The sequence below is a fragment of the Diplotaxodon limnothrissa genome, linkage group LG12 (genome assembly GCF_057381915.1).
Source record: "Diplotaxodon limnothrissa isolate DT_005_m linkage group LG12, D_limnothrissa_male_GT1.1, whole genome shotgun sequence".
NCBI classification, from domain to species: Eukaryota; Metazoa; Chordata; class Actinopteri; order Cichliformes; family Cichlidae; genus Diplotaxodon; species Diplotaxodon limnothrissa.
The window spans coordinates 21,232,244-21,259,033 of NC_140607.1; the positions used below are offsets into that span (position 1 = coordinate 21,232,244).

Genomic DNA, 26,790 nt, shown 5'->3' on the forward strand with positions numbered 1-26,790 from the left:
ATTTGCCTTTTGGGTGATTTGATAAAGAGACAAAGATTTCATTATTGAGAGATGATGATGATGGTATTTCTGAAGATTTCCATTTTTGTCAGCGGTAAAAGTAGTTTACCGCTGACAAAAGATACTGCATAGCCAAAGTACACTGGAAAATCTATTGTAAAGTTATCTAAGTATGATCATTAATATAAACAGTATTAAAAAATAAAGCACCAATTCATAAAAGGTGCACATAGCCCTTCACGATTTCTGCACTACTTATACTACTAATGCTTATGCTATGCCAAGCTTTTTAATATAAAGTCCTATTTATTTATTTATTTATTACTGTTACAGCTTTTTCATTTTATTTTTTTTTATCATGGATAATTAATAGTTCCAGTAATAATTGGTTTGTAAAAGAAAAACATATTTTTTTCTGCGACTTCAATAATGAGACTTATATTTGCATTATTTTATCTTACTGGTTGGTTTAATTTGATTAAAAAACAAACAAACAAACATTTTATTATTATTCATATTGAAGTTATTCCATAAAGGCCGTGAAGCAGACGAGCAGAAGTCGAGAGTGGCGTGGAAATAAACCGACAGAGTAGCCTACTTAGACTACACCACTGATTTCCTTTACTGTTAAACAGCACTGAGGGAAACAGGGGGTTAAGTTTTCCTCTCTTCCGTTTATCCCTCATAATGGGATGTGCCACCGAGTCGCTGTGCTGGTCTGAGCCACAGCAGGTCAACATATTCAGCGCAAGAGGCGGCGCATCATGGGCCGAGCCTGTTCGCAGTGAAATGAGTCGAGGACTGCGCGCTGCGGAGTGCGTTTCATTTCACTCTGCTCCGGCTGACCGCCTCGCACACTGATATGGCGACACGTGGGTTTCTGTGGGCGCGAGGACCCACCGGCCACAGTCTGGATTAACTGGTGGTCTCGCGCGGGACTTGGCGATGCGTTCGTTAAAGGAAACAAATTCCGCAGATATCCGGAAAACGCATCCATGCGCCACGGCCGCTCCGCATCCCGATGTGCTCGTGACGATACAAAGCCTGGCTTCAAGGAGCTTTCATGGCACGTCGGCGTGGGTGCGTTCACGCGGTTGTTTTGCTCTTCTTTGCGCGTGAGGCTTCGGAGCGCAGCTGTGCAATGAGACTATCGGGAATTATCAAGTAGACTTAATTGATACATAATCCGACAATATGGCTGATCAGAGCAACATCCAATCCGCCGCATCCAAGAGTATCCGGCCCTTTAAATCCAGCGAGGAATACCTGTATGCCATGAAGGAGGATCTGGCTGAATGGCTTAACACCCTGTATGATCTGGATATCACTGCGGACACCTTTATGGAAGGGCTGGCGACGGGCTGTGTCCTCTGTCGGCACGCCAACAACGTGAACCGCGCCGCGCACGAGTTTCAGCTGGAGTATCCCGAAGCTGCACAGGCAATGAAGCTGCCATCTAAAGATGTCGGCTTCCAGTTTCGCAATGTTGTCCCCGGCTCGTTTGTAGCGCGGGACAACGTGTCCAACTTCATCACCTGGTGCAGGCAGGAGCTCTGGATCAAAGACGTCCTCATGTTCGAGACCAACGACTTGGTGGAGAAATGCAACGAGAAGAATTTCGTTCTGTGTCTCCTTGAGGTGGCGCGACGTGGGTCCAAGTTCGGTATGCTGGCCCCCATGCTGATCCAGCTGGAGGAAGAGATCGAAGAGGAGATCCGGGACCAGGAGAGCCTGCGGATCGATGAAGGGGAGCCAGCTAAGCAGAGCTCGCCCAGCAGGTGTTTCAGCCGGAAGGAAAGCAGTAAGAGTGTGGAGGATGAAGAGGAGCCAGATCCAGAGCCCTTCATCTGGCAGCAGAAGAGAGTTTTATGTGACATGCGAAATCTGGATGAACTGGTGAGTTTAACAAATGAAAACCCAAAATGTGTCATAACTGCTTTATGAGGAAGGTTAAGTGCAGCCTAATGATCCCTCTGCTCAATTCCCACGCTGTTCAGTCTTAAGTGTGGAAGTGGATTTGCAGGAAAGCTTTATTCCTATTACTGGTATAAATGTATAATAGAGGTTTTCCATCACGTGGCCTCGGTCTACAGCAAATATCAACCGGTCTGTTTTGACTGGTGCTAAAACAGCGTCTAACAGCTCACAGAAGACCCATTTTCTCCCACAGTAAAACACAAAAATGTGCCAAAAGTGAAATACTTGCTCTGAAAGTACCATGTCAGTGATATAAAGAACACAGGAGCCTGATAGATCACCTGTGGGGGGGTGCGTGCAAACATCTGGGTTTGTTTTAAGACGTGCTGTTAAATTCCTTCAATTCTGGAGGGCCTGTGTGCCTTGCCCTCTCCTACAGGAAAGCGTTGAAAAGTCACAGGTCAAATCGGCTGCATTCTTCTGGAAATACCGGTCCTGCATCTCAAGAAATTCCCTGAGACTTAGTATTACTTCTTTCTTTCATTTAGCTTGACATCAACACAATATCACAAGCTTCCTGATTATGTGGCATTTCTGTATCTGCTCAATCAAGATGCCGGGAATGTCCCTCTGGGCAGTTTTGCTTCTGAAACACTCTCTCTTCTCTGCAGTCAAACCATTAACTCTTGTCATTCATTGTGCTGAACTGGTTGACCTTTGACAGAGCATGCTGCACATGAACATGTGATGGAGGCAAAGATCTTACCAGCGCAAAGCTAATGAGCACAGCCCAGCACAACGCACGCTTGTTAGGTTGTGAGTAGGGGGTAGCTGTAATATTGTCATGTTGATGTCTGTCTTTGACACCAAAAATGTGAGGGACACCAGAGAGGGAGGAGGGGAGACAGTCAGCAGCCACACTCATGCAGAGCCATTTTTAGTGTGTGACCTCCAAAGAACAAGAGAGCACGTGGAGGAAGATGTGCGCTGTCCTTATCCCTCGCTCATATGACTGAGGGTTATACAAGCGAGCTTCATTTTTGGGAGAGAATCATCACAGGAAAGTTACAGATGCTCATCCCCATTTTTCCGTTTTGCCGTGTTTTACACTGACAGCATCCCTCGGCTGTGATCGAGACACAGATTTGACTGTTTTTGACTGGTTTAGGGATGGAATTATCTGTTATCATCTGTGTGATGAATAAACTCTCCATCCTCTTAAAAAAATTGATCAGGGCACTTAGACCACAGGCTGCAACATTAAAATAGTACACTATCATCAAGCATGTTGTATATTGTCTGCTGAGTTGTATTTAGTAACACATCCTGTCTAATTACATCAGCTGTTGGTGGCAGACTATGTGTAATATATATTTCCACTGAATACCTCTTTATTTCCTGCACTCTGACACAGGGTGTTTACCAGGAAATAAAACCCACATTATCATCTACATAGTTTGATCAATATCTGCTACCCAGTTCTAGCTGCAAGGCTCAAGACCTCTTCTCCCTCTATAAGCACAGTCACAAGTTTATCCACCAGGATACTCTTGTATTTACAAGAGATGAATCTAAATTCACATTGACTTAATTTTGTTTCTACATTACAAATAAATAAATACATAATTTATCAACCTCTCCACAAACCGCTTTCCTATGCATACCCAGTAGCATTATTGATAAAATATCATCAATTAATTATCAGCCTCTTATGTCATGAAAGATCCTGGTAATGTGAGCGTTCAGTGTCCATTTAGCTTCTATGTATTCTTATAGAAAATATTATTAATGTGAGGTAGTGGAAGGAGCTAATACCCACGCACAATCACTGATTAAAGTCAGGATATCATCTTTTCATGTTTACCCGTAATACTTTCTTTTTTTTTTTTCTTTTTTTTTTTTTTTTTAAATGACATCAGAAACAGCAGTATGCGACATTACGTGATGGCAGAGCTTCAGTTCATCCTTTGTCATTTTTTTTTTTTTTTAATAAATAGGACAGGGGGAATGAATGAGAGAAAGAGGGGGAGAGAAAGAAAGAAAACCAAAGGGGAGAAGAGACGGTGAGAAGGGGGGGGAAGAGAGAGAAAAAAAAAAAAGAACTCCTGGGTCACCTGTATGGAGAAAAAAAAAAAACAAACAAAAAAAACAAACAGAGGAGACAGCAAACAACAAAGAGCAACATAATAATAGAGAAAACAAAGCACCATCACAATAAACTAGCTAGTCATAGATATCAATATTTACTAAATAATAAACGATATTGTGCAGCACGCAAGATAGACAGCGCACAGTGTGCTTTGAGGCAGCAGCCAAGAAAGCTTTAGTCCGCGTCTGTGAATACCCATGTGTGCATACCTGTGTGGATCAGCATGCTTGCATTCCAAAGGTTTCTCCATGTAATGATCTGCTAGGGAGTGTGGGGGGGCCACAGCCCCGTCCTCCAGGGTGTGAAGCGGGTATGGAGGAGATCAAAACTCCAGACATCCAGAGGCCCCCAGAACACAAGAGACCATGGAAGACCAACAGAGGGGCAGCCGCGCCACTGTTCCAGTAAGAGCTGAGGAGAGTCCCAGATGAGGGCTCGCCCAGCAGCCGCGGAGCAGAAGTCAGGGGGAGTTGCAGTGACGCGCCCGTGAGCTCCGCCGGCCCCCAGCTGTGCCTGAGTGACCGAGCCCCAGGCCGAGAGGCCGGGGGCACCCCACCTCCAAAGGGGCCCGAGCGAGCCCCAGGCCCCAGGCCCCGACAAGCGGCCGCCAAGGAGTGAGCCGGTGTGTACCCGTAATACTTTCAATTAAAAGCAGGAAATTGGAGCTGCGCTTTATATCTATGAAGAAATGTTTATTGTAAGGCAGCTTCACATGAGACTGGGATACAGGATATTTATTTATTGTTCAATTATGAAAGAATAGATCACACTTTCATATAAAGTCTCTGAGCTAAGAAACAGAGAAATACCCTGCCACAGTACCACACAGTGTTGGTGTGGATGACTCTCTGTGTCTGTGATGGAGCACGTCTCTCGCCCAGTATCAGTTGGGATAGGCTCAAATTATACGGTCCTGTGGGATAAGCAGTTAAGAAAAAGTATGCATGTATGGATGTTCTTCAACACATTGTTTAGTGGTTAGTCAATCAACTTAATCCTATTACTGAGACAAAGCAAGTGTGGTGGTAATAGGATTACATGTCGTTATTCTAATTAGTTAAAGTATACAGACAGGCCACGATAACTCAAACTACAGCTCCCTCTGTGGCTCTTCAGCAATCACAGAAGTGTCACAGAAGTTGTAATTTGTCCCTGACTACTTGGCTTATGCAAGAATAAAGTGACTCAGTAAACAAATGACTCGCAGTGCAGACAGTTGATGTGTCACATCAACTACATGCTCTATACAATAGGCATAAGCTGTTGACATTCCTGGTTTCAACACACCCTCTCCAACAGAGTCTGCCACTAATCTGTCAATGTTAAGGTTCCGGCTGATGCTCCAGTGCTCCACTTTGATGTTGGGGAAGTAACTGACTAAGACTTCTGAGTGCAATAAATGTTCCTCCTCTCAGTCCCAAAGATGTTCAGACAGCAGCTGGCTCACACAGATGAGCTGAATATACCCACACGTACTGTTTATCCTTTGCATTAGGGGCTTTTCTGTCCTATCATCATCATACAGGGATTATGAAAAAGACATTGATTGGCTGAGGCAAAAAAAAACCCCCAAAACACACATTGTACCCTCACAGATATCATTTAGTCTCTTTTCCAGGTCTCTGTGCTTTTTTCTTATTTATTTTATTTAATGTTTTTTTTTAACCAGGTAGTCTCTTGAGATTAACATTTCCTTTTTCAGGAGAGACCTGGTCAAGTAGGCACACCATCACAGCGTTACAACTTAAACATCGAAAATTACATAAAAGAAGATAAAACAAGTCAGAGTCAAAACAATACAAATTCAAGGTCCAGGTTCTGAGTAGCAGTTACACACTTCAGCTACAGAAGTCTTTATGAGAGCTCTGAATTCTTCCAGGGAGACGAAAGCATTCGGCTTTAATGCGCTCTGACCAAGATGCAAAATAGCCAAGTAGAGCACCACAAATCATAGCAGCTGTTTGAAGATGTTGAGGGTTTACACAGATATAAAAGGAAGCTGTACATAAAAATATAACAGTGAAGTTGTCTCTTTAAAACTAGCGAAGGCCAAGAAACCAGATTATAAAGTACACAGCGACAACAAATTTGATATGACACTTAAAAAAAGCTGCGAGTCTAGACAATGAAACGTAAGCAGCGTGCAGATGCCACCATAATCAACGACATTTAAGAATGTCACCTGTAGAAGTTTTTTTTTTGCCAACTGATAAATTAAAATTGTCCAGATTTCAATAATAAAAACCCAATCTAACCTTCTACTTTTCACAAAGTGCCCAATATGCACTTTAAAGGAAAGTCTGTCATCCAACCAAATGCCTAAATATTTATAGGATGACAGTCTTTCAGTAAAATCTCCTCCTAGGTGTTTTTCATACGCGAGTATTTGCATGTCTGAATAGTAAAATATGCTTGTTGTAGCTATACAAACTGCAATCTGTTGATTCCAAATCATTACAAATTATGGATGCTAACATGCATTGTTTACGCTACCTAAGCAGTTGCACATTGATTGAGCTTAGAAACAAAAGATTTTTTCCATTCACTCCACATCTTTGCTTCTTTTTGCTTACTCATATAAACTGGTTCATTTCTTTTCACACCCCGGGCTTCAACATTCAGTCTTCGTTCAGTTTTTACACTGAGCCCTCGCAACCCATCCCCCCACATCTGTCCCTACTGGAGATGATGAAGCAAAGAGTGGATCCGTATGTCTCATTGGGTGCATGGAAGGAGGAAATGAATAGCTACTGTTGGCAGTGAGGTAATCAAAGGCTGACATCTTGATCTTTGGATGGAAACATCAGCAGGGCAAAGGGGGAGGGTGATAAAGACATAACGTGTGTGTTATGACTACATGCATGGACACTGCTCCGTTAACCTTATGGTCTCATTCGTGCATTCGCGGTATACAAGGGGGGGGGGGGCATGATAGAAAATGTGCCTAGAGTGACTTCACTGTACACTCTGTTAAACCTGACTAGAATGGATGTGGCTCTGGGAGGGAGAGCTACAGTAGAGAGGGTGAAATGGAAAAGTAGGTCATGCTTTGCATCGGGTCACACTCAGATGCTTTGCCGAGAGAGCGAAACACCCTTCACTCTTTCTCCTTTCTTTGCTGAGTGGACTTTGCTTTTAAAGGGGTGCGCTGTTATCAGAGGTTATTTGGCACAGTAATACTTGTCGCCATCTCGTTTCTCATCGCTATTTTCCAGACAGCCCGGTGCACATGGAACAGCTGAGTCCTCAGTTTTGCATAATGCCCACTTTATGTCTTTATTGTTGTACTTGATGCTATCAGCTGATCGTTTGCATGTTTATCGCTTAACTGGGTGTCCGTCTGATCTGCCTCTTTCTGTCTGTATGAACAGTGATTCGCTGGTTATTTTCTGCACCCGCCTGCAGCCTCTACAAGCTGGTCTCAGGTGGGGATTAAACATAAATTCCTCTAACCTTGCCTGCCACAAGGAGAGCGCTGAGTGTTGTTGATCTTCATCGAGACAAACCAGCAAATCAGCCCAACCTTGGCCGGATAATTCATTTTCATGCACTGAATGATGATATTGCTCTTTGACTGGAGCAGCTGAATAATGGTGTTATTGCTCTTAGATCACATGATGCCCATCAGACTCTTATATTGCTTCAGCCTAAGTGGGTGCTTGTCATGTGGCCAAAAAAAAGGCATTGATTTACAGAGCACGATTTCCTTAAAGCAGTAAATGATAGCTATCCTGTAGCAGGTATGATTACACTTTCACCTCTGGGCAAACATACAGTACAGTATAAAACAGCAAAAAACATCTACTGAGATCTTAGGAGCTCACCAATTAAAACATTATATGTTAAGCACATATTTCCAGTTCTGTTTCATAAAGATTAACAAACAAATCCACCATGTTTATGAGGTGGAAATGCTTTTAACCAGGGCACTAAGCTAAGCCAACTAGCTGCTGCCTATAGTTTTGCATGCTTACTTTCCCACTTTGTTCCAGAGTTGTTGTTTTAATGCTGCTTTTGACAGAATACAGTACTGTATGAAACTTTAATGTTGTGCTACCAGGAAGCCAAACTTCTAACACTGACCTATAAATAGTTAAAGCATAAAAACTTAAATGATGAACCAGTGTTGTGTCTACACATAACAGACAACTTAGCAAAGAACTAAGAACTTTGAAATGGTATCTTTAGACACGTTGATACTGGCACGCTAAAGTACCGTATGCCAATCTGATTTAAGTCCGGACTTTGACTACGATGCACCACCACACTGCCACGACCGTGTTTGACTGTTAGTATGAAGTTCTTTTTAAACAGATGTTTTAAACCAAATTTAAGGAAACACAAACCTTCTAAAAAAACCTTTGGTCTTGTCAGTCTACAGAATATTTTTTGTGGGGATTACTTTTTCACACAGGGCCTGACAGGTTATGATAACCTTTTCCCCTCAATAAATGAAATTGTTCTAAAAATATCATTTATCTTTGTCTAATTGTAAAATGAAACACATAAATCTGACAAATACGCAAGGAAATAAGAAATCGTGGCACTGCAGGTCAGAGATAAAAAACACTCCTAATTGTAGGCGAGCTTATCAGCAATCAGACCTCAGTGGTGCCGCACTTCCAGTCCCATCCCCTAAGTTCCTCCCCGGATGCAAGTGTCCACTCTGCGGTACCGCCCTGCGTCATTATCAGTTATTTTCCACAAGGAAGATAAGTGATATACAACTCAAGACTGAGAAATAAATAAACAAACACATCAGTAAACGAGTAAGTTAAAAACATAGTAAATACTAGACAATAAACAAAGAAATTAGTAGAAGAGCAAGACTGTTTTTGTGAGCCTGAGATGGAACGAAAATTACATGTAGATTTATGATATTTTCCAACATAATAGTGCTTCTAATGGTAACAGATGTAACGGAGGAGCAGTAGAAAATACAAATGTTTCTGAGTGGGTTTAAAGGTTTTGCTAGAATGTGTTGCATTTATTTACCCTCACGGCAAAACGGTATTAAAGCCTGTGTGTGTATATGCACTTTCCCTCAACAGCACAGCAGACTGCTGCCTTCAGAATGATTGTAAATGTGTTTATTCCTTTTCTCCTCCCCATGTAAGGGCATTAGGTGACCTATCTGACCCCAGGGCACTCATCCAACTGTTTTTCCATTTCTTCTCTCTGCTGGTTAGGCTAGGCTCTTACTCCAGGAGACTAACTGTGTCTGAACACTCTTTTAGTTCATTCCCCTGGGCTACAGGTCCAACATAATTAGAAAACATAATTATCATTCATTTAGCCATTCATCACCTCCCTCCACCCCCGTGTTGTTTAACGAGATCGTTTGTGCGAAAGCTGTTCCCAGTTTATGAGAAAGCGTGGTTGTCCACGGACAAGTCATTTATACAGGCTGTCGGGGCAGCGGTTTAATAGGTGGATAAGGTTTGAAGCGCTTGCTTATGGGTGGTGAAGCAATAACCCTTCAAGTTCCAAAAAATCTCCCTTACACAGCAGGAGCCTCTTGTGGCCTAGTTTTCTTGTCTCTTATCTGACGGCATGCTTGTTTCATCCCGGGAAGCTTCCAGGCTTCGGGGCATGCAGATAAGCTAAGAGAAGAGTCTTGTTCTGTCATTTGGAAACATCACCTCGGAGCCACATGCTCTTTTATTAACGCTTTTGTATCACCGAGGGCTCAAAAGTCGAAATCTAGAAACGCCCTGTAGAAAGAAATTCCTGGGAAGTGAGTTGTAATGTTCACTTTTTATTGTTGGAATTTAGCAATGAGTATCCGTCCCTTTATACTCATAAAAGGGGCCACTTACAGGAGCCAGCACACCTATGTTTGGTGAAATGTGTGGCCATACGTGGGTGTTGACTCATGAAGGGAGCAGACCATTATTCAAATGGATCTGAGAGTACATCTGAATAAAACCCTGAGCCACAAAACCAGAAAGAAAAAAAATCAAACCTGGTGTTTGTGTGTTTGCATAACAACCACTGACTTCAAACCATACAGCAACAAATAGTAGAAAAAAACTGGAAACCCTGGACATTCCTTTGTGATGATGACATTTTGTTCAGATGCAAAGTCAAGTCTCAGCGTTGCACACTTGTCTTTATTTGAAATCAGCACAGAATATGCACAGAAAACAAAACCGAGACATCTTTAACTCCTCCGCTCCCATTTCCTCTGTTCATCCTTTTCTATGAGTTGGCCTTGCAGTGTTTGCAGGTCAGGAAGGAAAGGACTGAGGACACTGTTGACTCATACTGCGCAGATAGGACAAGATCTGTGCTGTGGGATTGTTAAAAAGAACACGTGATCTTAATGTTAAATTCCTCAGAGAAACAAATACAGCTTTTCAGTTCAAAGGAAGCATCACAAAACCTTCTTGAAAATATTCTTTTTTGTCTTCTTGCAAAACCATCTCTGCATTCCTATCTTAAGATAGATGCAGGAGATTTCCAGTATTGGGGCATGCTGTGAATTGTTCCCTCATCTTCCTTTTTTTTCTCTCTCTTCCTTCTCAAACATCTGCAGCTCTCGCTGGAAGCGTCTCTCGTGAGACCAGCAGGCATCCATAATTTCTCCCCCAATTCTTCCCCAGTGTTCCAGCTCCACTTCCGCATGTTTCCCGCGTGACCCCATCTCTCGCCTCCCCTTTCATCTCACCCCCACCCCCCACCATATGCAGTGCATGCCTGTGTCCGTGCGTGTTTTAGTTTCAGTTTATCTGTCATTGTTGACACAGCGAAGACATGGGAAGTGCAAGTATTTCACAGCAAAGAATCCACTGACTAAATACTTTAAATGCAAGGGCTGCTCTTTGAATGGGTTACTATTAAAAAACACTTCAAATGTACATCCTGCTCAGTGCTCAATGTGACACGTTAAGAGGAAAACCTAATCTGAACAGGACCAAGGGAGAGAGACTTTACTATGGCTGCGGTGAAAAAAAAAGAAGGGAAACTGTATGGTCAGAAAGGGAAGGGTAATGCTATGTGTGCGTCTGTTGCCATAGCAGTCTTTCCATTAACACACTGACTAGGGTTTTTCCAGATAGGCCTAGTCCACCTACTGACAGAATGAAAGAGTGGGTGACTGGGCGGACAAAAAGAGAAGCAGCAAGCAGCTGTAGAAATGTAAGCAAAACCAAAAAAAAAAGAAGATAAATATAGGTCTGGTCAGGCAGTGCACGGGCTAAAAATAGAGGCTGATCTACAACAAAGCAGACGAGAGAAGTAAGAAGAAGTAAAGGAGCCTCGATACAAACAGGTGAGAGGCAGAACAGAGGCGCAGGTGAGATGTGAGGCTTAGCTCTGAGGCCTCCCTCTTTAATTAGCACGGGATAGAAGAAGGGTGCTATTTCAAGAAAATAACAAGGTGACACCTTAATCCTCTGAATACACCATACCGGTTATGCGGTAGGTAGAGCGAGCACACACACACATACACAAACAAGCAATATCCCTTGAGCCCTGCGGATAGCATGAAAGGTGCAGTAAACAGCTAAAGCGGAGAAGCTACAATCAGGTATTTGATCAGATTAATATCTACATGCACCCCTCCCCTTGTTTTTACACCTATGAAGCAGTTATTCATCCTTCATCCTGCTTCTGTGCTCTCCTCGGTCCACTTTGCAGCTTTACTTTCTCTCCCTGCTGCGCGACAAGTGCGCACACGCCTTTGTCTGACGGAGACGCCAAGAAAAACATCAAAGTTGTCCAATCCAGCAAGAGCGGCAGGCCTGCGCAACAAAGCGAGCGATCTCACTCCACCCTGCAGTTGTGTCTGACTCTGCTTGCCTAATAAGCACCCGTAACCACAGCAAGGGCACCGGCTCTGACTCTCTCGATTCAAACCCCATCTGGCAGCACCGGCCTGCTGACATCATCGCCACTAGTCTGGTTTCCGTGCTCTTTTCTTCCCTCTAGTTGATGATGTCACAGAGACAAACACGGTCATGTAAAAAGCCAAGAGAGCCAGAAAGGGAGAGTATTAATTTGCACATCCAGTGTGTATTTTGTGTTTGTGTTTTTCTTGGTTTTTTTGTGACATTTAGCGGTGAACTTAATGACCAAATGTTCTGAAAAGACGAGGTGAGAAAAGGCTTTTATTGTGGTGAGACAGCGGGGCGCGGTGCTTGATCACCCAGTGGGGGGGTTGGAGAGAATATTTTGGCAGGAAGATGACACACACACACTCCAACACACTCGTCTACTTAGGAAGACTGCTCATTTCTCATAACATAAAACAGAGGCTTTGTGCTTTTGACACACAACACTCACATTCAGCAGCGCGTTGGTCATTGTTGCAAGTTTGTGACTAATCATGATGTCATGTTGGTAAAAACAGGAAAGGATCATTATCAGCTTCCTCTTAGGTATCAAACATCATGTGTGGCTCATCTGAATGTTAAAAATGCTTTGTTTTTGCTGCTGTAGCTCACCTGGCCTGGGTTTGATCATGCCCCGCAGTTGCTCCCTGGTGTCCTGTTGAATAAATGTTAAAGTGCCCAAAGAATAAATAATCCAAAATCTAAAAAAAATCCTTTGTTTTTGTCCTTTACAGGTTCGGGAGATTTTGGGGCAGTGTTCCTGTCCAGCTCAGTTTCCTATGATCAAGGTGTCAGAGGGGAAGTACAAAGTGGGGGACTCCAGCGCACTGATCTTTATCAGAGTAAGTCATCGCCAAGATAAACCCTAGCATCATCAGATATTTGTCACTGTGATACACATCTTTGTATGCTTTCATTTTACTTATTGTTGTGTAAGAATACCCACATTACTAGTTTTGTCATGAGAATGTAAAAAATGTTGAGAGGGCACTTTTGAAAGTCAAAAACATCACAAGTACAAGTACTCAAACCTAATGACTTACTACTCCTTTTACCTTTATGTTAATTTAATGTTTGTTAGACAGTTGTTCATTTGAATGCCATTTTATTAAAAACACACTTAGGCAAACAAAAACTACTGTGATCAACCAAGTTTTACATAATTGTGCACAGATCCTGTCCTACAAAGGATTGCCCTCAACATTTCTGCTCTTCCCAGGAGCTTATCTCAGAATTCTGGGGTCTGTACATAAGCAGCCTCTGTGGGCCCCCTTCCTGTCCCCATCCATCCTTTCCTATCTCTTTGTTTTGCCTTTTTTAAACACATAAATAAGCCGACGACTGTCCACAACAGTTTGGGTAGCCATTGATCCTTTAGTATATAACATTTAATAAAAAAACGCTCGCCACCTCATTTCTTAGCATGCTGTATTCATCTTCTTGCTCACTGATGCATAGATATAAGAATGGAGTTTATAGGACTGATATTAACTACTTAACCTGCTTACAGCACAGTCCTGTTTTGAACCTTAGAGATCAGACCAGATCACCACATCACACCAGAAAAACTGTAAATAGTATAATTACCTTAATAATCCTTAATTATTATTAAGGATTAGTACCTTAATTATTATTATTAAAAATAATGATGAAAATTTCAGTGAGCATCCAAACTTTATTTGTGCTCACATTCAGCAGCCAACTATAACACTATAATTACAGTAGCTTAGCTAAGTAGGCCTAACATAAGTATGTAAGAATCCATTAGATTAAATTAGGTTTATGATATGTGCAGTGACATGACATATAATAGCTGGAGATGTCATATATTGCAGTCTAATGGTCATTTGGACATGTAGGCCACTGGCTGATTTAGTAATGTTTGAAAACATTCAGAAAGGTGTACACAGGTATGTTGGTGTTTAGCAAAAGCTAAGTAAATGCCTCCAAAGTGAATCTGATTTAATATCTGTCTCCTAATATTTCTGGAACCATCACTTTGTTGTCACGTTGTCAGATGTGAAAACTTCAGAAATCAGTTTCAGAAATCAGATGACTGATTTAAGTTTTATTACCAAATTACTAAAAATAAATAAATAAAAATAAAGCATGAGCAGTTATGCACCTGGATTAGGACGATTTCTTTTAAGGTTTTCAGAGCCAGGTATGTGGCATGTGTAGTTCGACAAAAACCTGCATTGAAATTTCAGCATTTTGTTATAGAAATGGTCTGATTCAGGTTTGTGGTGTAAAGAATGAAAAACTCTGTGAAGGGAATAATATGCAGCAGTTAAATGGGTTAAGGGTTGGAGTTTCTCCTGGGATGTTTGGATTTCTCTGTGAAACGAAATGTCAGCGCCTACATGTCTGTGCCCCTGCTAGTGGGAGGAGCTTATAACATAGGGGTAAGCTGCAGGGAAGAATAGTATATATTCATATTTGTTTCAGCTGACAATACGACCACATACTATAGAGATGTGGGACAAATTAAAAGAAAAACCTGAACCCTGGACCTCTAACATTCGGAGATCTAATAGCTCTGTTCTGCTGGGGAGGGCAAGACAGCAACGTCATCAAAAGACATAACGAGGGCGCAAACTTTTGGAAGAATGGCGCTGCTCCTGTTTCTCCTGTGCTATAGATTTGGAGAAATAATGCAAGTGATGCATTGAAGCTGTTCATGTAGCATGTGCAGTGTTGGGAAGGTTACTTTTAAAATGTATTCCGTTACAGAATACAGAATACATGCCCCAAAATGTATTCTGTAACGTATTCCGTTACGTTACTCAATGAGAGTAACGTATTCTGAATACTTTGGATTACTTAATATATTATCGTGCTTTTTACAACAACGTGAATGTACTATTGCTGTGTGATTTATTACTATTACTGAAGGTCCGCGACTCCGAACTGTAGTAAAGGGACCTCTGACTAATACGGCGGGGTCCCTGTCGGCTCATAGCCGAAAAATAGCTTTACTTTGTTGTGTGGGTCAATTTTTCTTGCGAGAGACAGAGAGAGGCGTTGAAAGGCTGCTCCAACGGAACTTATTGTTTTCGGAGGAAAACACGAACACGGTGTACAGTCGAGTCTTAATAGCTTACTTACAACTGGGCTCGTCAGGCACTCTTCTTGGCTGCAGTGGTTATTATTATATTTACATGCTTCCAGCTCCCGTTTTTCCTCGATGACTGCTCGTACCTTTCCACTCGCCTTTTTCTCCCTCCTCGCGCTCACAGACACATAACGTGTATGGCAGTCCATTCTCCCTGCAGCACGGACTACACTGCCCATGATGCTACATTCTTTAGAGCTATGCTTGTAGCATTCTGCCTGTTAGCTTAGCACAACAACAACAACGAAAAGGCGCTCTCTCACCCAGGAAACACACAGTCGCAGAAAGAGAGAGAGAGCGTCGCCCTGTAACCATGGCAACCGTAACGCTGCCGCCTGGAACAACAGAACGTAGCTGTCAAACAAAACCCAAACAGTCCTGACCCGCGACAAAATGAAACAGGAAAGTACCGCAGTGTAATCCATTTATTTCAACAAAGTAACTGTATTCTGAATACCACCTTTTTAAACGGTAACTGTAACGGAATACAGTTACTCATATTTTGTATTCTAAATACGTAACGGCGGTACATGTATTCCGTTACTCCCCAACACTGAGCATGTGATGGTCCAACATCTTACTAAGTCACCTGTTGGCTTTTCCTTTATTTTGTCACATGTGCGTGTATATTTGGCACATAGCACAGCGGGCATACAGCATTTACATGGAGCCATATGGTAGCACCATATGGGATCATTTGTTGGTTCATGAAGAGCAAGATAATATCCCAGCAGAAATCCCTCAGCTGTTTGGCTGAATTAAACTGGAACAGTACTATGATTTCTCTCTCTCTCTCTCTCTTGAGTGTTTATGAACTGCCTTCATCTGGCCCACTCCCAGGATTGTACTTTTTCCATCCAGACACAAATAGAGGTTTAGGTCACTTCCTGAGTTTTCCTTATCTTGGCTGTAGCCTGTTTCTCTTGGACTGTTGGTCTCGTTTTCAGTTCAAAAGCTGCCACTAAACCCACACCAGGCCTCAGAGGACAGTGCAGGAAGGTCGTCTGATACCAAAGATTGATTTGGTGTCACTTACCTAACATGTACCACAGCCTGATAATGGACTCTTTGAACGGCTTTCCGGGTTTGCTGTAGGCGTGCCTGACTGCTCTAATGCCAGTATTTATTTTTTTTCACTTTTAGAACCACCACTTGGCCCACACTAGGAGATGTAATGTAAAATATATGATTACATTTTTGGTAAAATTATCTTTGTTTAAGAAATTGAGAATTTTTTTTATACATATTGAGTTATAGATAAAAAAAAAAAACATCTTTCAAATGTGTTGTGTGTAATGTGTCCTTAATTTAGAGACTGTGAGGTTTGTAGTTGCTTTCCCACATACAGGTTAGGCCAGTCCTACACCAAAAGGAAAAATCAATGCAGATCCGGGACTACAAAACTGAGCTGTTGTGTTTAAAAATGGGTTGACTCGTCAGTGTTTTACAAGGCTCTTCTCAGTGTTGTAATTGTGCTCTGTGGGCATTCTCCTTGGCCTAGAAAAAAAGCCAACACCGTCAACTTATATAATGAAATGTGACACATGTTTGAAAAACAAATTGTGTGATGTACGTTAGTCATTGTGACAGCCAGGAGTAACGCACCGATCGCATACTCAGAAACACCCACATACAGCTACACCTCACTCATCCGGTTTACACATTCAACATTCAACAACATCCATAAAACGGCTCCAGCTCTCAGTTTGACAGGACAGTTACGGAGAAGACAAATGGAGGGCAGCTTTATGGAAGACAAGACGGCACCAGTCCATTCCTGGAACAAGGGGGAATGAGGCGTGGTTGTACCATGGGGGTGTTTCTGGGTTTATTTACATGTCTGCAGCAATCAGAGCTCCCTGGCTGCTACAACAAGCAAGCTTCCATTTCCAGATATGTGGACTCAGCATCAATAATCAATTTTCCAGCATTTTTGTTTGAAGATTTAAATTTTTATATAGCATTTTTCAAAAACACCTTACCCAAGTTGTAGTAAAGGCTGGTCATTTCCAACCTTTTTCAATCCCTGCAGCTCTGGTAGATATGAAGGATAAATGGGTTCTTTAGTCTTCATGTGAAGACACAAAAAACACTTTGTGATTACATTCAGCTAACCATAACCATCAGTTGTGGGTAGGACACTCTCCTTTCTACCATTTCTGCATAGCTGTTGGCCTAGTATTGAAACCATTCATCCACGTGTCACTGGGAAAAGGACCCAAGTCCAGGACATGGAAGCAAAAAGCATTTATTCACTGACAAAGAATCTGAAAATCTGTGAGGTCCAAAAAGGTAATCCAAAACAGGTGCACCAGAAGGAATGCTATGGAGAAGTCATGGAGTACATACAAATGCAGTGTTACAGATTAATCAGCCACGGCTTTACCCTCTGCTTCTGAATCTCCAACATTAACATTTTGTCATTAGTTGCGTGGGTCAGTATACACATATATGCAATTAATTAGTGGTTATAAAGGAGGAAACTGCCATTAGAGGCTATTACTAATACACTGTCAGATTATAAATGTGAGTTTAATGGCATTTTAACAGAGGAATCTATAGACATTATTTGACTGGTGATAAGACACGGATGCAAAACAAGCAGACACAGGTGACAGTAATGAGATCGAGGCAAAAACATGAAGTGAGAGCTGAACGAGACAAATGAGAAAACTAACATTCAGATTAAAAAAGGAAATAACCAAAAGATAGAAGTAACAATGAAATACGATGAGTAGCACTAAACGTGATGGCAGACACATGCAGAAGGCTCGGGAAGAAACGAATAAAAACTAAAGAATGGCAGTTTTATTTATATTGTGCATTTCATTACAAGCAAATTAAATATGCTTAACACAAAAGAACCCAAGTGTAGGCCTGTGTAGTTAACAAGATTTTTAGTCTGTTTTTAACTGTATACACAGATGTAACTGATCTCAGGTCAGCAGTCAGCTTGTTCCGAAAACCATAACCTCGGTAAACAGAAGCACCGTCGCTACACTTACGTTTAATTCTAGGAAGAGTTAAAAGATCTGCCCCTGATCACCTGAGAGGTCTGACTGACTAATGAATGACAGGGAGCGTGACATGAGCACTTTCAGTAACTGCTGACGTTTATTATGTCTGAGTACGGTTTATCCTTTATGTTATTTAAAAATAATTCAAATATTTATCTGTGCTTTTATCTAATAATATCATCGGTGCACTTTTTTGATTTCTGCCTTCTGCTCATCCGTTAGTTAAGTCGCTTTTTTAAAAAAAATGTTGTCAGATTGCTAAAATTGTAATTTTCAAATGTAATTTGAGGGTTTTTTCAGATTAGTTGAGCTGTAATAGCACCCGATGTCTACTGCATGAGTATTCCCTGGAGTATCCCTGGGTTAAGTCATTGATGTAGTCTAACCTTTTTATTCAACTCTTTCAAAAAACTTATAGTGGGATATAAAATTGAATCACCATGTTGAAGTTAATAAATTCATGCTTCTGAAAACCTTTATTGATTTTTAGCTTGTTTGAAATAATTAATAATTCATGGGATGAAAACTGAAATTTTATCCTCAAAATAAGGGATGTCAAACTTAAGGCCTGGGGGCCAGAATCAACCCGGTAAAGAGTCCAATCTGGCCCACTGGATGGCTTTGTAAAATGCAAAGCAGGACAAACTTAACTTATAGATTTCTGTAACTTTAAACATTTAGGTCTTACAATATATGGCTGAAGAGTCTTGCCAGTTTCATTTCTGTAGACTGACAGAAAGGGGAGATCAAAGTGGAGTGTAGTAAATGTAGCAAATTCGATGTGAAATGAGTTTGACATCCTTGCTCGACATGCTTTTATTAGCCACTGAGAACAGTTAAAAAAAGTCACTGTCGTCTCAAAATATTAGACCTCCCCCTCCTCAAAATAGATAAAAATACACACAGTAACCTTCCCCTTTATTGACTCCGCATAATTCGAATGCAGTCCTTGAGATGGTGTGTGACGTGTTTTATAAGCAGTTTAATCAGCATAAGCATGTGTTCGCCTGTTGCAGCAGCCATTTAAAGTAACATTTAAATTTGAGAATGGGCTTTGTGTGTTCATGAGTGTGCTTTGAGCCTTTTACTTGTCAGATTGGCTGTGTGCATGCTGCTCCGCCTTCCCCCTGACGCCTATCTGGGGATGACAGAGATTACACATATGCTCAAGCAGCTACAAGTGCACCCAACACGCTTCCCTTATTCTTCTGATGGGAGGAAACGGGCAGTCGCCTTGAAAGCCAACAGACCCCTATTCAGCTGGCGAGGCTGTAAGAAGAATCTCGGGCTGAAAACAGGGAATGAAGTCCTAAAAGCGAGTGAGCAAGCCAGCCGTATGAACACGGGGGGCTCAATAAAGCATCTTTGTCCTTGAGGGAGGTTGCTCCCTAGTGGGAGGCGATACATTCACAACAGATGAAATGAAGCATGAGCTCAATTTTTTAAGTCACCAGCATGATTTAAGAAGACGCTGGTTTATCACGCCCCCGCAATGATGACAAGAAGTCTCTGTTCACTGTTGCCATAGAAACAGGGATTGGGTCTCTCTACTGGTGATACCCCTCTGTTGGTTGGGAAATCTGGCAGCTGAGCGCTCTTTTAAAGTGGAACATGGTCCCTAAACATCTATTCAGCCTCAGTTGACTCCTCAGCAGTTCTGCGGCATTCCTTTTTAAAGGGGAAATGCGTAATAACCTTACTGAATATGGAAACGAGACAAAGAGAAGTGAAATGAAAAGAACTATGTGATGCTGTAGTTTGTGCATTTGCGTAAAATGTGTAATCTCTGTAATCATGTTTCAGCATCTCACATGATAAAATGGGGATTATCCTAAACACACAGTACCTTTCTCTTGTTAGGAGACGACAGTGAAGTTGCTTTGTGCAGAGCCTGTAAATTAATATAGCACAAATAGCATTTTTAGACCCCTAGTAATTTTCTTTGTAGTCATTATACTGCAGTACAAATTGAAATTTATCGTATGAGGCTTTTAATATCTGGTGCCATCATGAGAGCTTGTGCAGTTTTCAAAGTAAAATCAGCAAGATGCTTTTATTGGGATGTTTTTTATAAAAGACAGAAAGTTTCTCATCTCAGAATAGGAGGTAATGTACAGTAAAGAAAATTATTACTTTGAGTTATTGCAGCTAAAGGTCGCTCTACAAGCTGTTGAACCATGGGAAGTAGTTAGTTTTACACAGGATTGCGTGGAGTCCCATAAAAACTTTGTTCACATGACTGTATCAGTTTAACAAACAAGAATGTATTATGCTTAAGAAAATGACACCCAGTTTTAAAAGTTGGTAAAAAAAAAAAGGGGAATAAAAGTTTCACTGTTCAAAAAATGTATATAAAGAAAGGAACGAGAAAGAGAAAAAGGGAGAGAATATACAGCAGAGATATTATTGTAAATTAAAAACAAGTCAAAATTTTCTTCTGCAAAATTTCCAGGAACAGTCTGTCCCTCGCTTTTTTCAACCTTCTACCTTTTTGATCTTTTTTTTGTAACTGTTAGTACTGCAGTGATGAATATGATGATATATTAAGAACATTGCGCAACCCTGCTTTTCACTGCTGGCTCGCGATGGCCTCGCAGCATCACAGAAAGCATAAACCTGTTACTGACATAAGGCCAAAGCATTGGAGAATAAGCAGTTTATGCTTCCACGTCTGATAGAGATAAGCAGATCAGCTGTTTTTACGGATTTGATGTAGTAGCGGAGCAAGGCCAATGAAATGACTTGTAGTGGATTGGCGGGGATTGTGCTGGGGAGAAGGTGGCGTCAGACTTCGTCGCACATGTCTGTGCCCTCTCTCTGACCAGGGACACGGAGATGCGATGCTGTGCAACGTGTGATTTGGTGGAAATAAACTCTGTGCCGGCTTGCACAGATTCGCCATTATGACTTTGCCCTCTGTGGCCTCAAAGACAGGGTTACAGCCTTCAAAACATGTGGCTGGCAGACTGTGTTACACAACACAAGGTAGGGGGATGCATCCACGGGGCTGTCACATCAAGCTAGCAGTGTTGCTTCGGTGAAGGCAGCTTCTGCCTGGAGGGAGTGAGACTGATCCTATGGAAGTGTGCACCTCATAGAGGGGAGGAAGGGACATATCCACCAACCCCCTCTGTGTTATGGCTCTCCTGGTCCCCTCTTCTCATTGCCCCTCTCCCTGATAACTGAAGTCTCAGCAGAGGGGGACAGCAGGGGTGAGTTATTTCCATGCAAATTCACCCTGCTACCCCCTGAAAACACGGGGAAGACAGCTGAGAGGCATGAGCGAGAAGCGGCCAGAGCACACTTCGAGCTCTTTGTTATGCTACCGTACTTTGTTTAATTGTGGGTTGGCATAGTAATGAATACCCCTCATAATGGCAGCAGCTGGGGGTGATGCTGGAGAAAGAGGAGTTGTGGGGAAAGGAGAGATGGGGACACATGCAGGGGCACATCTAGAGGTTATGTAATACTAAGGGCCAGCCAGGCAGCCTTCAGCAAGCTGCCCTGTTTGTGGAATATGTTTACTCGTGTGTGTGTTGGCGCAGTTTACTCAAAGGTTTAGCAATTTTTTAATGTATGAATATGCATGTCCATGTTTTTTCTCTATTGACGTCTCTTTTTTTTCCTATTTTTCCGCTACAGGTCCTTCGTACCCATGTGATGGTGCGTGTCGGAGGGGGCTGGGACACATTAGAGCACTATTTGGACAAGCATGACCCGTGCCGTTGTGCTGCTTTCGGTGAGGTCATTTCCTATTCTCCACTAGCCCCTTAGAAAACACATTTATTGTCATGGCTCGGGTTACATAAATCATGATACATTACAGATTATGATTCACATCTGATTTGCTGTGTTCCGACTACGGCAGACATTGTGGATCATTGAAAAACTGTATTTGTCATTCAAGCCCTGCGGATATAAAACCATGATATAAGAAATTCTAAATTTCGTCTTTGCATCTATCAGATTTTTACTGTTTGACTTATTTTTTGAATAGTTATGTCACCCATCAACAGTCAGTCTGTGTCATACCGAACCTCGAGGCTCTGACTTTTTAATAACTCGTCTGCTACATGATCCAACAACACATCTGTACAGCAACTTTGAACTTTTTTGCTACTTTAATTAGGACACGTTCATGCCTAAAACTCTGAGAGAGTATACATCCTGATCTAAAGTAAGAGGCCATGCTGAAGATAATAGAGTTATAAGCTGTTCTAAGTGTTTTACATGACAAATCATTGTCTGATTGGCTAGTTCGACTAGTGAGTCCATCTTTGTGGGCAGCAGCTGCTGTAATTTATCTGCTAATAAAGAGCTAGATGCCACAGTAGTGTATTTCTTGACCACTTGATGTCTTTTATCCTTGTACAGGCTGTCTGCCAATGTTGGTTAGAAGTCTTTCCAAACCACTTGTTGACAATCTGTCTCCACAGCCCACCGCTACCATCAGGCTAAAGCTAGTGGCCAAGGTCAGGGAGCCCAGAGCAAGTCCTCGAGCGCCCACTCCTCCCGCTCCACCAGCCCGGGTCCACACTGGCGAAATGATGGCATCGCACCTTATAAACCTTCTGACAGGCGGTCCCTGGAGCCCCACTCTGCTCAGTGTGCCTCGTCATCTTCCTCTGCACGACCAGGCCGACCTCAGAACTCTTTAGAGCTCGACTCTGGCGCAGCACGTAGTCTTCTCCCAAAGCCGCCAAGAGATCGCTCAGAGCCCCGCCACTTTAATCCTCTCAGGTGAGTGCGTGTGTGTGTCTACCCAAGTGTGCAGGCAAGTGTGTGGGTAAGTGTGATACGATGATAAGAAATGAATCTGCTATGGGTAGCCTGGGAGAAATACTCATTTTTGTGACCTGTGATTTTGTGTCTGTTGACAGGCACACACACACACAGACACACACACATGCACACACAAAGAGTGGCATACACACAACAAATACACCAGAAAGCCCCAGATTAGAGCAGAGCAGATTTCTCTAATCTCAGGTGACATTGCCCTGATAAATCTGTAACACACAGCCACCCTACAGCACCTCCTTGTGGCTGCAAGGTAGAGATTATAATGTTTAATCAGCTCTCTTAAGGACTTGTCAATTCCCTTTCATTTTACTAATTCGATTTCTAATCATCTATCATGGATTCGATACTGAGGGAACTGTTGCTTCAGCTTTTTTTTTTTTTTTTTTTACATATAAAGGCAAACAGATGATCCGTAAAGTCAGTGTCAAATATAACCACAAACTTCTGAAGCGCCCTATCAGAGAAAGGGTGGTAATACTGAGATCTTTATCAATGGCGTTTATTATATGGATATAGAGACAATAGATAAAATAAAGTCTTCTAAGTCTTCTAAGTCTAAAATCCATGAAGCTGGAAAAATGTTCCACATACCTCTGAATATGTCAGAGTGTGTGGGTGCCTTTGTTTAACATAATTACGATCTGAATGGTGGTTTACTTTGGCTCTAAGCCAATATCCAGCTCATTTCTGTTATGAGCGATAGCTCAGACCAGACGTCAAGGCAGCAGCTCATTTCAATTAACTCTGTGTGTGTGGAGAGTCCACTTTCAAAGATAAAGACTAATCTGACAACTATCCCTCGACAACTGGTCAGCTAAGTGAAGAAGTAGGTCAACAGGTGGGCTCCATGCAGATAAATTAGTAAGCCTGAATAAATGCAAATATAGTTTCTGAAGGAAAACCACAAAAGTCAAGCATGACGCCCAAAAGTCTCTCTAAATCAGTAATTAAAAGTCATCACAAAGGAACACAGTGGGCTGTTGTGCTGAAATGGTCTTATAGGCTTTTTAAGTTGTAATAAATAATGTGTCTGCTTTCTTTTCATGCTGCTTTTATTTTTTAAGTGAAAATTCAAGTTATGCTCAGTAAAACATGCAAATACACTTTATTAATATTATTTAAGAAACAGACTGAGTGCTGTATAGAAAATGTAAGAATGCCTGAAATCTTCCATCAAACAAATATCAAAGCCTTTGCTAGGTCTTTAAATAACCAGCAGTATGCTGTTGATCAATACTCATGGGATCTATTTAAGTTTCTCCTTCCCGTAATGTGAACTTTGAGCTGATTAAACAGTTAAACCCGATGGTCCTGCTGGTGCGTGACAGTGGAGTGTGTTCTGGTCAGGAAAGCGCAGTGGTGTGTGTTGGGCTAGAAAAACTATGAGACCTCTAATCCTGCCCCCACTTGTTCTCATCTTTGCTGTAATCCCTCTGGCTGTCACTGCCCACTGTTCCAAGAAACACATGAGCCTGAGGTCGGACACGCTGTCTGTGTGCACCAACGGCAGGTTGGAAATACTCAAAAATCCCTGCATATTACACATTATAGGTCACATGCTGGTACAAAGGAATATGGTGACTCCGAAAATCTGGGGGTGTCTTGGGGGTTGTATACTACCACAGGCGTGTAGACTGTACCGCCTGTGGATATGAACACAAACTCAATAAGAAAATATTACTTTTATAGATGTGGTAGGTATTATAAATATAAATGAATCTGTTTCTTGCTTATGTTCCAGGAACAAGGAGACGATTACACCACTAACAAGACGTCTGTCTGGTGACAGTGACTCCTCTACGGCCTCCTCTAAGGGAGGAGGAGGAGGAGGCGGGGGGCGCCAGTCTCTTGGGGGTGCTTCACGGCGCTCGGGTGAAGAAGTAGTACTGCTTGTCAATCGTAAAGAGGGGAAACATATGATCGAGAGGCCTGTAGCCGGAAGTCAGAGCCCATCCCTGCGTCCCTCACTCCCTCGTGCACGCAGCCAGTCACGGGAACGCTCTGCACTCACACCGATACTCAAACCCAACCCACCTCAAGATTCCTCTGAAGGAGTACGGCTGCCTCGAACAGAAAGGGGCCGCTCTCTTGGAAACGAGGGCCCAAGGAGGCTTCTTGGTCCACGGTCCCACAGCCAGAGTAAGTTGACCAGCCGTACTCGGTCCAGTGATGCCAGCCCAGGACCCGCTCTCTCCTACAGAGATCCTCAGCCTCCACCTTCAGAGAGACGAGAAGATCTTCGGGCCAAACAACTGCCCCCATCCTCTCCGAGAATGGCTGCTGGGTTTTCCAAAAGGCAATCGTCCTCATGCTCTAACTCACCTATTAAAGGGGTCCAGAGTAACAATAGCAGTAGTCCCAGCAAGAAGACCATAACTACTCCTAGGCCTCCTGCCCCTCGCTCACCCTCCGTAGGAAAAGGCAGATTGTTACCACCTGTGACATCAGGGGGGCGACGTTCACCACACTCATCTCCTCGCAACTCTCATCATCATGCCGCTCGCTCCTCTCGGACCTCACAGGGCTCCCGCTCTGCTGGGAGAGGCCACCATAAGAACGCACCCGGTCTGGAATGCCAGGAACCCGAGGAGGAAGGGCTGGGCTTTGGCTTCCCGTTGCTGCCAGCGCTAGACCCCCAGAGGGAGCATGATCTTTATCGCAGCTTTGAGGCCGAGTATCTTGCCAATACACAGCAGGCTAGAGCAGTGTCTAATAAAGCTCCTGGTGGAATCACCTTGCAGCGAGCTGGGATGCATCCGGCAGCAGTACTCACTGATCTTAATGTCAATGACTCTGCCTATTCCTCTTCCAACTCATCCACCTCCTCCTTGAATGTGGGGGCCAAGATGGGAACTCTTCCTGACCTCAGGGAATCCAAGAGAACTAACCCTCGTCACTTCCCACTGGAGGACTCCTTAAATTTACTTTCTGGACACAATTTTGGGGGACCACACAACTTTAGTCAAGGAGAGCCTGAACACTGGGGGGAGTGTGGAGGGGGTCACAAGAAGCTCCCAGCTATCTCCAGCTCCATGGAAGAGAGAGAAATCACTTCTTCCTTGACTGGCCTTCAAGACACAGAGTCAGATAGTTTGATGAATGACATTTCCTCGCAACCTGCTTTTCAATGTGGGAATATGAATGGAGAACATGGATGTTCTCCTCTTGAAGGGGGGATGATAGATCAACAGGGTCCTCTTGGCTGGAGCACACAGCCTGAAGGAGATGTTCCACTGGAAAATCACCAGCCAGACTTACCTTATGACATGGAAAATGGTGACGGGAGTGTTGACCTCCCAGCCTCTGAGGATTGTCCATCATCTCTTCCCCTTCCCCTCTCTGAGGACTGCTCCTTCCAGGATTCCTCAAGTGAAAACTCTTCCATGTGCTTCAGCTTGAGCGAATCCCGCTCCGAGTCACCTCCACCAAATTTGCCCTTGACTAATGGGGACGCTGATGGAGAAATGCTGGAGGCTAAGAAAGGGCCAAAGAGAGCAAACAGGCTTGACCCAATCCCTAAGCACAAACTGGGGACCCGATTCAGGCCCCGCACTGACAACAGGCCCGAAAACGGCCCCTCGCGCATACCCACCCCCGTCAGCTACAGAGACCTGCAGGCGAACAACACTCTTTCCCCCTGCCACACCCCACCGCTGTCTCCTCAGAGCTCCCATCCTACCAGTCGCCAAGCCACATGCAAGGGCCTGCACCAGGCCTTCGCTGATATGATCCATCCTCATCCTCGTTCCTCAGCCATGGGCAACAAAGACTGCGCCTACCCTACACAGTCAGGCAGCGTGGACACTGAAGCTTGGATGTAGCACAAAACGAAACTGTGGGTAGTACACGGGAGGGGGGTTGTTGTCATGAATTTTAACTACTGTGTTTAAAAAAGAGAAAAACAAAAAAACCCAACAAGATAAAAATGGGCTACGGACAGACTGTTTTCACTGC

General features: G+C 43.0%; 1 protein-coding gene across 1 annotated transcript; it reads left to right on the forward strand.

The window, feature by feature from the left end:
- The first annotated feature begins 904 nt into the window (after positions 1-904).
- On the forward strand, positions 905-26,657 carry gas2l1 (growth arrest-specific 2 like 1). The gene is made up of 5 exons (XM_085368270.1): positions 905-1,896; positions 12,636-12,743; positions 21,676-21,772; positions 22,470-22,773; positions 24,578-26,657. The coding sequence occupies exons 1-5, from the start codon at positions 1,195-1,197 to the stop codon at positions 26,655-26,657; spliced, it is 3,291 nt and encodes a 1,096-aa protein (XP_085224396.1). The 5' UTR covers positions 905-1,194.
- Positions 26,658-26,790: the final 133 nt, after the last annotated feature.